The following is a 13303-nucleotide window of genomic DNA, read 5'->3' as shown; positions in this document are numbered from 1 at the left end:
GCTGGGGCCAGCCTTATCTTATTCCACTGACATGAGGTTCCTTAGGCCTAGTCTACACTAGAAATTTGTACTGCTTTAACTATCCCAGTATAGTTACAGTGGCATGATCCCACTAGTGTGGACACAGTTATATCTGTGTAAAGGTGCTCTTCACCAATATAACTGCATCCATACTAGTGCATGTATCAGTGTAGTATATCGATGAAAATAATCACAGTAGATCAGGCTTAAACAACCTTTTGCCAGTGGAGAGTTGATCATACTGGAGCCCCACTTCAGCATCCCTGCCATGTCACTCGCAGGACTCTGACACACCCCTTCTTGCTGTTATTCCAAATGCGGGAAGGGTTCCCGTGTTCCACTGCTCCACCATCTTTAAGATGGTGGAGATTCTCCTTACATGGGGGATACTCTCTGGTGACAGTCTCAGTTTCCTTTAAGCGGCGTGAAATTAGCTTGGTGGATCAGGGAATCTGCCCCTTTTAGTAGTCCCCTAGTGGGACTACTCAGTGCATGAAATTGAGCATGTGTATAAGTCTTCGGAGAGTTAGGGCCATAGTTTTCACAGTTAAAATCACACATGAAATGAAATAGTATTAAAGTCTGCAGCATTGCACAGCCACATCCTTTATGTTTGTTATACATTTAACAACATGGGGTGAAATCTTGGCTCTATTGAGGACAATAGGAATTTTGTGTTTGACTTCAGCGAAGCCAAGATTTCAGCTGTAAATCCCACCCTTAAATTTGCTAGCTCAGACTCCAGTGCCTGTGCAGAGCCCCATTGACTCCTACGGGATGTAATGGCAGAATGGAGTCATGTCCGGTAACCTACTAAATGATGCATTTATTAAGGAAAACAAGAATAAAATATACATACATGTAATGTAGCAGAGTTAACAGCTTAGGAATCTCACCTCTTTCATTTCTTGACTTTTGGTGACTTTAGCACTTTTTTGGATTTTTATGTATTTTCTTTTTTAGAAGATAGAGAGTCCCACATGATATACTACTTGAAGTTTTATGGATGTGTAATCCTTTAACAGTGCTATTAATACTTGTTCACTTCAAAGAATACAGCCTTAAAAGTGAAACTGTTCCTCTACCTGTGCAAAGGGCTTTGGGGGGGAAGGGATAGCTCAGTGGTTTGAGTATTGGCCTGCTAAACCCAGGGTTGTGAGTTCAATCCTTGAGGGGGCCATTTAGGGATCTGGGGCAAAAATTGGGGATTGGTCCTGTTTTGAGCAGGGGGTTGTACTAGATGACCTCCTGAGGTCCCTTCCAACCCTGATGTTCTGTACCTCTCAAAAGTTAACCAGGGATTACCATGGGGATTCACTTTCCATTTGTTAAAAAAGTTAGAGATGGCTTAGGAACAACTTCTCAACTAAGAGAGAAGGTCCAAGAGGTGCTGTGGACCTGCTCTCTAATTGCCTATTTCAAATTTTCCAGTCTTTGGCCCAATACATTTTGGGACATAACCTAGAGTCTATTCCAGATCTGTTCCAGAATCCTTTGCACAGTTTTGAGTTATCCAAAAATATACCTTTCCCTTTCCCCAAAATAGTATAGCACTACATTTTTCATTTAAATTCATTGTGTTGTATAGCCAAGGTATGTATTTATGTTATGTTGATAGTTTGAAAACTATCAAAGTGTATATTTTTATTGCAGATATTATGAATTGTGCATTCCCCAGTATTATATATTCAATAAGCCTAACTACTGCAGCTGTTAATAATTTGGAAGGTTAGCTGACTACAAAAGCACCAAAAACATAATTTCTGTTGTAAGTGAAGGCTTTGGGTCTGTAGAAATTTTTGCAAAGCCACAGGTAACAGCCTGATCTATTTTATCAAACACTGCAGTCGAACTCATTAATAAATCTTGTTTTGGACCTAGAATAGCCTCTCTAACCTGTCCACAAAAACTTGTGCAGAAGAAAACCTTGACAGCACAACCAAGCACCATGGTAAGGCTGGACTTGGTTTCTAATGCTCTCTGTTTCAGAACTTTTTGCTTTGGTTATTTTGTTTCTGATTGTGCATAAATCTACCTAAATTTTTTTCTAATTTATTTATTTGTTTGTTTATGTTTAGGGCTGATTACTGGAAATCCCAGCCAAAGAAATTTTGTGGTTACTGCAAGTGCTGGATAGCAGACAACAAGCCTGTATGTTGGTCTAGTTAGTGTGATATTACGGATTCTGAAGTACTAGAATTTGAATTGTATATATAATATATTAAATGTTATATTTGAATATTTTTTTCAGTATTGCTTACTGACATGTAAACTAATGTTTACCTAGTGTTTATTTGTTTGTTTTAAATATGCCTTTGTAAGCCATGTTAGCTATAAAACTAGGGGGAAAAAGACTTGCAAATTAAGACCTGGATCCTGCATTAAAAATCTCTTGTACTTCCATGGACCTCAATGCAAGACTGGAGCCCTAGGACTTGATTCTGCATTCCTCATCCATGTGTAAAAGGTCTGAAGAATCAAGTTCCATTTTCTCAGGCTCCATAATTTGAATTTTGCTCCACCTTGAAGCAAGGTTGGCCATTTCCTGGGAAACACTAGCCTGGACAGGACACTGGTAAATACCGGAAAAATAAAATAATTATTAGAAAATACTAATGAAAATTACTGAAAAATATTTCGCAATATGATAATAGCTTTGCAGTATATATAATATGTATATAATACTGAAAACTGAAATATGAGTTGACATGTATAATTTCCTTGAGAAAATACTGAACCAATATGTATACAGACATTCCAAAGTTCAGAATTATATTACAGATATTAGTATTGCGCCTACTGCAGTTCTACTTTTTATTTTTACAACCCTAAATTAAGCTCCAAATCTACTTCCTTATTTAATTTGATAATTTGAATATGTAACTAAAGTGAAGTGTGATGTGGTATGCATTAATGAAACAGTTTTTAAAACAGAAAATGTCTTGAATTGGAACTAACTAGTTTTTTCTGGTGCAGTAAAACTATGATTTTACCTAGTAAAAACCACCCAGGTAAATACCATGCCCATCATTGTCTTGAAGCTAAGCCTCTGTGCAGATCTTCTAATGTCAACAGCAGGGGTTCTCAAACTGGGGGTTGGGACCCCTCAGGGGGGTCGCCAGGTTATTACATGGGAGTCGCGAGCTGCCAGCCTCCACCCCAAACCCCGCTTTCCCTCCAGCATTTATAATGGTGTTAAATATATAAACAAAAGTGTTTTTAATTTATGGGGCGGGGGGGTGTCGCACACAGAGGTTTGCTATGTGAAAGGGGTCACCAGTACAACAGTTTGAGAAACACTGGTCTACAGGACCTGCTGTGGACCTTAGAATGTCAATAGGATCCACAAGCGCACAGTAGCGTTGCCTCCCTCCTGCAGGCCTTCTAAAGTTGGTGTTCTAAGCACTTAAGACCAAATTGTCACTTTGAGGACGCACCATTTGCCATGTTGGTACGCCAGGCCTCCAGAAGTACTTTTGAGCCTTGTTTGTTGGCAAGTGCACTAGCACCTGGATTAGGAGGTGATTCCTACAACTCCAAGAGCTCCTAAACTCCCCACCACTTTCCCACCACACCTCCCTCAGTGCTCCTGCAGGACTCCTAAGCTCTTCAGGCTTCTGTTTTCCCTACTCTATCTGGCAGCCTTTTTGGTTTAAAGGCTCTCCAATTGTCTTCCTAAATTATCCACATCCTACTCCCAGTCTGCTTGATCTCCTAGGTTACATACCTGGATTTCTGCTCCCAGTCTCAGATTTGCTTAACTGCAGAGTTTTTAAAGTCTGGAAGAGCTCAGTAGATCTTAATATGATCTTCATGAGGCCCATAAGTTCCTACTGATCCAGTAAGGTCTATGATAAGTCCTATAGACTTGGAAGGTAAAGGGGAGTGGAAATCGAGATATGAATCCTGGGGGCATAGAAGGAAGCTCGAGAACCATGGACCATGCAAAACCCCCCATCTACACAGGGCTGCCTGCTCTTTAATTTGTTTAATACATTTTTTTTAAATTAAAACCGCATACAAACCATCTGATGTCATTGAGATCCAGTCAATATAAAACTTCACCATGCCATTTTTCAGAATATAACTGCATTTCCATTCTTTCTACTGCTGGGTTTCTTTTATGTTAAACTTTACTTTGTATTTCCTAAGTTTCTAATGGTTGGATTTTTCCATAACAATTTTTACCTATGTTATTGTTAAGTACATTCAGTTTTAAGTCCAGCTAAGTTTTTCTTCTTGTCTGGGTATATATTTGTAGTTTACCAAAGGAAATAAATTTCCTGCAAATTATTTTTTCACTGTATTTTAATTTACTTTTTTCCTCTTTAAGAGCATTGAATTTCATGAAAGGGGAAAGAACCATAAGGAAAATGTGGCAAAGAAAATTAGTGAGGTAAATTGAATTTTTCCTTTTTTCTCTAAACATTTAACTTTTTCCCTTTTATTTATGACTTTCGTCTATTTCTTCTCCCCTCCCTCCCCTTTTTTCTAAAAAAAATTGTAGATTAAAAAGAAAAGTATGGAAAAGGCAAAAGAAGAAGAAAAAATGTCAAAGGAATTTGCAGCAATGGAGGAAGCTGCACTGAAAGCATATCAAGAGGATCTGAAAAGGCTTGGAGTTAAGTCAGGTAGTTCCTATAGCTGCCAGAAAAGGCTTAAAGGCAGCAGTAAAGTGAATATTGAACAGGACTTTCTTTTTGTATTAGTTTTGTAGAAACTCCAGGATTGTGTTTACATTGGCAAAAATGGGACATATAATTTACCACAGTGTTAGCAATAGTGGAAGCTGTTAAGTTGTGTAAGCAGGGTTTTTACCATCATGTCTTCTAACTCTCAGGACAGTTCAGGTGGGAGTTGAGGTTAAACATCATGGTAGAAAAAGTGCCTAAGCATTATCTACTGTACAGTTTCTATTATTACATTTACTGGTGGAGCTGCACCAGTCATTAATTATGGGTCCCAATTTTCCCAATGGAGACAAGTGCATAGCTAATAGTTGAGCTTTCACCTATCACTTAACTGAGTCCTTTTTTCTTCTTTTAATCTCCTCCCATTTTAAAGCTGAGCAGGTGCTTTTGGTCTGTTAGCATGAGGGTAAACTACCATTTTTTGTAATTTAGTCCTGTTAGTTTGAACCCTCCATGGAGACTGTCTCCTCCGGTTTCTAGCTTCTGTTGACTCCATGCTCAATAGCCCTGAGGTAATCCTTGAATTTAGATTTTTCAGCTTGTTGTTTCTCCTGGTGATTCTTAGACTGATTCGTAATAGTATAGCCTTACACTGAAAAGCTTTTGGTATTTAGTATATCATGAAAGAAGAAACTACTTTGGACTAAGTTGATATTTGCTGTTGCCTATATGAGGAATGCCCAATAAGTAAATTCTGATTATAACACTGAAAAAATGGGTGTTATTTTCTTTAAGATTCTATAGGTCCCAGTTCAACACAAAGTAAACAGGAGGAAAAGAAAGAAAAGAAGGAAAAGAAAAAAAAGAGAAAAGACACCTCAGAAGCACCATCAGATGAAACAAAGGAATGGGTGCAGGGACTTTCCCCTGAGGGTTACATGTATTACTACAATACTGTAACCGGAGGTAAATAATAGCAAGGAACAAATATTGATCTAATTATTCCCTCTAACCAAAGCAGGGCGCCGTACACTTTGCTAGCCTTCCGTTATCTGTGTTATTAGATTAATTCTTAGTGTGTGGACAATTATATAGAGTCCACGTATTATTATAAATTCATGACTTTTATAATTATGTGAGAGTGCCCAGAGCTTAAGATGGGCCCTGTTGATATTTTATTAATCAATAAATAACAGGAGAACTCATGGACATTCCTAAAAGTTCTTGACACCCTACAAAGTTTATATTTAAATGCACAAAAGGGCAATCCCATTTCCACCCCCAACCCAAAAAAGGGCAATCAGAATCCACTTTATCAGGACTCAGGTATAAAATGAGTAATTATTTGAGTACCAATAGTATCTCAAGGATAATGAGATTAGACTACGATTACTGGGTTTCTTGTTTACCTGCACAGGATTAAACTGATCACCTTATTTGGGGTCAGGAACACACTGTGTTGATAGGGCCTTAATGAATGTGTTTGCTGTGGAGCACTGAAGGGTCCTATATTATGATTAGATGGGTATATTACACACGGTTTCTTGCAGGCACTGACATTGGTGTAATTCTCAGTCCTTCCTAATTTCGAAACCGTAAAAATCTTGTGTTTCTCAGTCTCTCCTGGCTGATTGTCCTATAAGAAGATATTTAAAATGTACTATAATTATATATCAGCTATAATGCAATAGAAATTTACAAGGCATAGTAGGCCAGATTATCATATTCTTACTCCACATTTAGTCTCAGTTACTTCAGTGGGACTACTCTTGGGTTACTGTTCAGAGGAGTAAGGGGATCACAATCTGACCCCCTGTGATTTCTTTTTAGATGAGTAATACATATATTACTCATGCATGCGTATGCATACACATCTGCAATATGTTCTAGTCGACTATTTGTCATAATGATTGATAGTAAACATTGAAATGGTTTTATAAATAATAAATGAAATATGTTTCTGTTTAAAGAATCACAGTGGGAGAAACCTGAAGGATTTCAAGACAACTCTCGAAACTCACGAACGGTAATCAAATGTTATTTGTACTACTTCTTTGTTCTTATGGCTTTCTTTACAAAACTTTTTGCTGCCTACTTGGCTTATCTCTCATGTATTATTCACAATATTGAATTCAAACAACCTATATATTGTGGATCTTAGAAAAATATATTGTAGCTTGAATAGAGCTGTGAAACCTACGGTTAAGGTTAAAACTCAACTTTCATTACCAATTCCTGTTTTCAGTTGCAGATAACTTTTTAAAAATTATTCTTTTGGAGTCAAACTTTTGATGCTTTGTTTCAGCCAAAAAAGCTGAATCTTTCTGGAAAAAATCAAGCAAATCCTGTTCCGCCTTTTGAAAATTAATCAACACAGGAAAAAAAATATGTGTTCATATTTTAAAATAATTCATAAGATTCCTTTGCTTGGAAATGGCTAATGTTTTAAACTTTTTACATGTGGCTAGTTCTCCTTTAGGAAACATTATTTGGAGGATATACATGCAGTGTGTGTGTGTGTATGTATATGTATATGTGTGTATATGTACATATATATATACACACATGCACCTAAAAACTATGTTAAAAGAATGTTAATGTTGCAAAGTCAAGTACTCAAAAGTTAAGAAATGCCAGAATTAAGTTTGCCTGAGCAATTCCAGCCCTAAGCAATTTAAAATTTTGCTTGTTTCTTTTATGCACATTAAATAACTTCTATTCGTTTTTTGAAACATTAATTGCAGTAAATGCTATGCAGCTATGTCGTGCAGTATTTGTGGAACTCCATAGTGCTGCATATTTGTGTTTCTTGCAGCTATACAGTTGCAAAGTTGTGTTTTTAATTCAGCTCCCTGATTTTAGGGTTAAGGTTTTAGCATATCTAATGTAGTGTTGCAGTTTATGGAGTTGTGCAAAACGCTGCAGAGTTGTTATTTTCTTGTTTAAACTACACTGAGGAAATTAAATGGAAAAACTAATAATAAATAATATGTGTTAAGATTGCAAACATAAGCAAAAGAAGTAGGAAATACTAAAAGCAATGGTGCCTTCCCCATGGTGTATGTATGCTGGATTACTACACCTCTACCCTGATATAATGCGGTCCTTGGGAGCCAAAAAATCTTAGCGCATTATAGGTGAAACTGTATTATATTGAACTTGCTTTGGCCTCGAGCATTTCCATTATTAATAGTCACTTCCCGGCCCCTGACTGACCCCTCAGAACTCCCAACCCATCCAAACCCCGCACTCCTTGTCCCCTGACTACCCCCTCCAGAGACCCCCCCGCCCCAACCACCCCTCCCAAGACCCCACCCCCGTTCTAAGCCCCCCTGCTCTTTGTCCCCTATCCGCCCCCTCCAGAGGCCCCCCAGTCCCTAATCACCCCCAGGACTCCACCCCCTACCCAACCCCCCTGCTCCCTATCCCCTGACTGCCCTGACCCCTTTCCACACCACCGCCCCCTGACAGGCCCCCGGGACTCCCACACCCTATCTAATGCCCCCGTCTCCTGACTGCCCTGCTCCCAGAACCTCCGAACCATCCAACCCGCCCTGTCCCCTGACCGCCCCCCGAGACCCTCTGCCCCTTATTCAACCCCTCGGCCCTGGCCCGGCGCCCTTAACACGCCACTCAGAGCAGCGTGTCGGAGCCAGACACGCTGACGCACTGATCTGCCGGAGCGCGTAGCCCCACCCCCCAGAGCTCTGCTTAACCATGTTATATCCAAATTCATGTTATATCGGGTCGCTTTATATCAGGGTAGAGGTGTAATTAGGTTCAGAGATTCTCCTTGCTTTACAGGCAGCAGAAAGTTAACTTCCTGAAGAAAGAAGAGCTCTGTGTAGCTCGAAAGCTTGTCTCTCTTTCACCAACAGAAGTTGGTCCAATAAAAGATATTACCTCACCTACTTTGTCTCTCTGTATGTCCATCAGCATTTATATAACTCTTACCACTGTAGTAGCTAAACTTCAGAAAGTTAACTTTCTGCTTAGACCTCACATAAACATACCGGGTGGAGTAATAAACCAGTGCTGTATACTGAAGTTTAGCTACTACAGTGGTAAGCGTAATATAAATGCTGATAGACGTACAGAGAGAATATCTTGACAGTTGGCCTTAAGGGGTTCTTGGGTCATAACATGCTTAAAGTTAAGCATCCGCTTAAGTGCTCTGCTGGATCATGGGTAGAATGCATTGCATAGCTTTAATAGATCTGTGCTGTAATAGAAGGGGCCAAGTTATGCCACAGGCTGTTTTTTGTTGTCTGCTTTCTAGTTATGCAAAGCAATTTTTCTTTTGTTTCCTCTTATTTAAACTAATGTACTGTAAAACCACAAGAATAAAACCTTGAGGAAGCGTGTTCACTAGGGGCTGTTTTTCTTCTCTGAATCAACTGATTTCATTTCACCAGCATATAAACGAAGATTTCTATATAGCAGGGATCGGCAGGGTTCCTGGCTGCTTCCCGCAGCTCCCAGTGGCCGGGAATGGCCGACTGCGGCCATTAGGAGCTGCGGGGAGCCGTGCCTGCGGACGGTCAACGTAAACAAAATGTCTTGCGGCCCACCAGTGGATTACCCTGATGGGCTGCGTGCCGATGGTTGCCGACCCCTGCTATATAGTTTGTGCAAAAATGTTACGAAGAGAATCTTAATTTTTTATTTTCTTGACTTTTAAAAAAAATGCAGTCTAGCATTGCATGAAGTCAAGACTATTGCATATGTGATTAATTATAATCCCATATACATTAATGTAAAAATAACATTGTGGGCTAGATCAGTGTGCAGCTTAAGGGAAATTTCAAAGGTTCATGTCCAGTATGCACTTCTTAAACAGTCATGACTTTGTTATTAATCTAGTGTGAAAATTAATATATTTTCCAAATAAGCAAATGCCTTAGTCCTCAGTGAGGACTATGTCCATGTCAAGTTTCAGTCTTCAGCCATTGTTGCTAAGCCCTGTGTTGGAAGGAAGGAAGACAAGTGTTGGCTTAGTTTTGTTTTCAGTTTGGAGTAGGGTTTCTTCAAGTTGTTTTTCTCCAACCCTCACAAAACTTTAAATCTGCTGGATGGATTTTTCTCAGACTTTCTGAGAACTTTTCTGTTAACTTTAGGTCAGAAACCAACTATGGAAAATGTCAACTCAAGCAGTGAATGTTTTGGAAAGCCACAAGCATGTGAAAATAATAATGGGTTAAGTTGTAATTTCAACTGTTTGGCAACCTTAACTACAGTGATTGCTACTGAGCAGCCGCTTTTTAAAAACTAACTATTTGTATATATGTGTGAAATATGTGTACCTGTAGAGTGTCTGTGTGCATTCTTGCACGAGTATTACTTTAAGTTATAAGGTCCCTACCTAACTCCCAGCAGAGTCAATGGGGAATTTTTCCAAAAACTTTAATATGAGTTAGAGCAGGCCCTAAAAACATCATAATTACCATGACAGGAAAGTACTGGAGGGCTGAATATCTTTATAGTTTGTCAGCAATTATTTGGTTAGTCATTAAAATTCATTCCACTAATTCAATTTCTGTGTGTTTTCATTAGACAGGAGCATGGGTGGAAGGAGTCAGTGAAGATGGTCAGACCTACTATTATAATATAGAAACAGGAGGTAAGCAACATCGTTTTCACAATTAAGCTCTGTCTGGAAAGAGATGGTTTGTTTTGTTTTTTCGTAGTAAAACTTTGTTAGAACTATTTCAAACGTTTGAATCTTTTGAAAATGTAGTAATGGCTAAATTATGCCTGTTGTTTAACTGAGTGTTTCCCTCAGCTGAGAATCATCTGATGCTGTATGCTTTGTTAAACCACTCCTAGTTTTGCTGGCCTACAGACAAACTGTTGCATACAGATGAATGGTTTCTTCACCATCCTGATGGCATGGAAACATAATAATTTCATATACGTCTACACATTCAGTTTGTAACTGTGAAGTATGGGTAGTCCATATACATAATGTTATTTTAAAAAATCTTTGTTTGGAAACCAAAGAGGAACAAGCGCTTGTGGTTTTTTTGTGTGTTTTTTTTTGCTGTAACTTTAGTGCTGCTGTTGTTGTTGTTTGTTATTATTAATATTATAGTAGTGCCTAGGAGTCCCAGTACCTCATTGTGCTAGATGCTGTACAAAAAACAGTCCCTGTCCCAAGAGCTTACAATCTAAGTGTAGGACAAGAGACAACAGATGGATACAGACAAACCGATGGTGGAGTATAAGGATACACTGAGACAGTATTGGTCAGTATGATAGGCTGTTGTCTCAGGATGCCAGCAACCTAGTTGTCAATTTTTTTGCAGGCTTCCTGGCAAAAGAGTTTGAAAGGGGATTTAATTCTGTGGTTTTTGCGGGGAGATTCTCCCAAGCATGGGAGAAAGCATGCTGGTGCTTATTTTGAAAATGTAACAAGTGGGCAATGGCTGCTGGCATCTTCAGCCGATGGGAGGAAAGAGTCAATCATTTGATACTGAACGAGAAATGATAGGAAGGGCGGGGATAAGTTGTGAAGGGTCTCAGAAGTGAAGACAAGTAGCTAATGTTTGATTTGATAGAGAAGGAGAAGACAATAGAGGGATGAAAAGAGAGGGGTGACATGGTCAAAGCAACAGGCTAGGGAAATGATCTTTGCAGCAGCATTCTGAATAGATATCAGTGAGGCAAGATTGTGTTTGTCAAGGCCAGAAAAGATAATGATGGAGCAATTGATGAGACACAAGATCATGAGAGCCAGGCCAAGTGCGTTAGCTGTGTGGAAGGATAGGAAAGGCCATATTTTAGCGATGTTATGCAGAAAGAATCTTAGACGTAGCCCTCGTGTGAGGACTTAGAGAGAGGTCCCAGCTGAAGATGATGCCTAGGTTATGGGCCTAAGTGACAGGTAGGATGTTGATGTTGTCCACAATGATTGAGAAAGGAGTCGGGGGAAGAGCTTGCAGGTGAAGATTAAGAGCTCTATTTTAGACATGCTGAGCCTGGGCTAAACCTCCACCAGTAGATGTCAGAGAGATTGGCTGCGATATTAGTCTGGACAAAAGGGACAGATCTGGAGTAGAGAGGTGGATCTGTGAATCTTCCACACAGAGATGGTACTGAACTTGTGTGTATGGATGAGATTACCGAGAGATAAGGTATAGATAGAGAAGAGAAGGAAAGCAAAGACAGAGCCTTTGGAACCCCCACAGACAGTTGGAGGGCAGATGAGGAGGCTCCTCCAAAGAGCACACTAAAAGAATTATTAGAGAGGTAGGAGGAAAACCAGGAGAGGACAGAGTCATGGAAGCCAACGGAGAACAAGGTTTCAAGAAGATGATCATGGTAAACTGTGTTAAAGGTGGCTGAGAGGTCAAGGAGGATGAGGATGGAGTATGGTTCTGAGATTTGGCTAGGAAGAGGCGAGAGCAAAAGGTCAAGGAGTGGAAGCCAGATTGGTCAGGGTCGAGGATGGAATTGGAGAAGAGAAGCTTGAGACAGCGATTGCAGATAGCATGTTCAGTGAGTAGGGCTCTACCAAATTCACATGAGAAACATGAGAATTTGGCATGAGAAACGCATCACAGACTGTGAAATCTGGTCTTCCCCTGTGAAATCTAATCTTTTGTATGCTTTTACCCTATACTGTACAGATTTCAGGGAGGAGACCAGCGTTTCTCAAATTGGGGATCCTGACCCAAAAGAGAGTTGCAGGGGGGTTGTGGTATTGCCACCCTTACTTCTACGCTGCCTTTAGAGCTGGGCGGCTGAAGAACAGCAGCTCCTTGGCTGGACGCCCAGCTACGAAGGCAGTGCCCTGCCAGCAGCCTCTCAGAAGTAAGGATGGCAATACCATACCATACCACCCTTACTTCTGCACTGCTGCCTTCAGAGCTGGGCAGTTGGAGAGCGGCGGCTGCTGACTGCGGGCCCAGCTCTGCAGGCAGCAGTGCAGAACTAAGGGGAGCAGTACCACAACTCCCCCTACAATAACCTTGTGACCCCTCCATAACTCCTCTTTGGGTCAGAAATTAATCGAAATTTCCGATTTTTAAAATCCTGTGACCATGAAATTGACCAAAATGGACCGTGAATTTGGTAGGGCCCTATTAATGAGCTTAGAGATTAAAGAACGGAGATGGGGCATTAGTTGGAGAGGCAAGTCTGGTCAATTATGTTTTTTTTTAAGATAGAAGAGACTGAAGCATGTTTGTACTCTGAGGGGAAAGAGCCAGAGGAGAGTTAGCGGTTAAGAAAAAAGTAAGGGGGGAATGAGAGTGGGCTATCTTCACTGATACACTTTATATACTCTCTCTAGCAAGCTTAAATTTCCTAAAATAGAATATATACAACTTGGGAAATTATAGAGTAAGATTTAGATTTGAAAATAATCCAGCCAGTGAAGGTGAACCAATTTCCCCATTACTTCAGTAGTGGACTGAATTTTATATTTGACCAGTTATTTTATTATTGATCATACATGTATAATTATCTGACATGAGTGTAGGATCAAATAACAATAGCCTGGATTGTTTCCTCCTACAGAAATGCCAGTGGGAGAGATATTGCAGAGATCCTCTAAGAGTTTTTCTTAAACTCTTTTCTTGCATAATATAATGCAGCTTTCTGCACACACCCTCAGAACAGGCAACTGTTCTGTCTCTAAACCCTACTGA

At 39.9% G+C, this 13303-nt stretch overlaps 1 protein-coding gene across 4 annotated transcripts in view; it reads left to right on the top strand.

Moving 5' to 3' along the window:
• WBP4 (WW domain binding protein 4) overlaps positions 1–13303 on the top strand; it is a 45497-nt gene that overhangs the window by 7333 nt on the left and 24861 nt on the right. For all 4 annotated transcript variants that reach the window (XM_073345990.1, XM_073346010.1, XM_073346001.1 and 1 more), the window contains exons 2-7: positions 2100–2172; positions 4355–4417; positions 4529–4652; positions 5448–5618; positions 6623–6678; positions 10206–10272. In XM_073345990.1, coding sequence (XP_073202091.1) covers positions 2100–2172; positions 4355–4417; positions 4529–4652; positions 5448–5618; positions 6623–6678; positions 10206–10272 — 554 coding nt within the window. The remainder of the gene's footprint in view (positions 1–2099; positions 2173–4354; positions 4418–4528; positions 4653–5447; positions 5619–6622; positions 6679–10205; positions 10273–13303) is intronic.

This window comes from Lepidochelys kempii, chromosome 1 (assembly GCF_965140265.1).
Source record: "Lepidochelys kempii isolate rLepKem1 chromosome 1, rLepKem1.hap2, whole genome shotgun sequence".
Lineage (NCBI taxonomy): Eukaryota > Metazoa > Chordata > Testudines > Cheloniidae > Lepidochelys > Lepidochelys kempii.
This window is presented reverse-complemented; position numbering and strand designations above follow the sequence as displayed.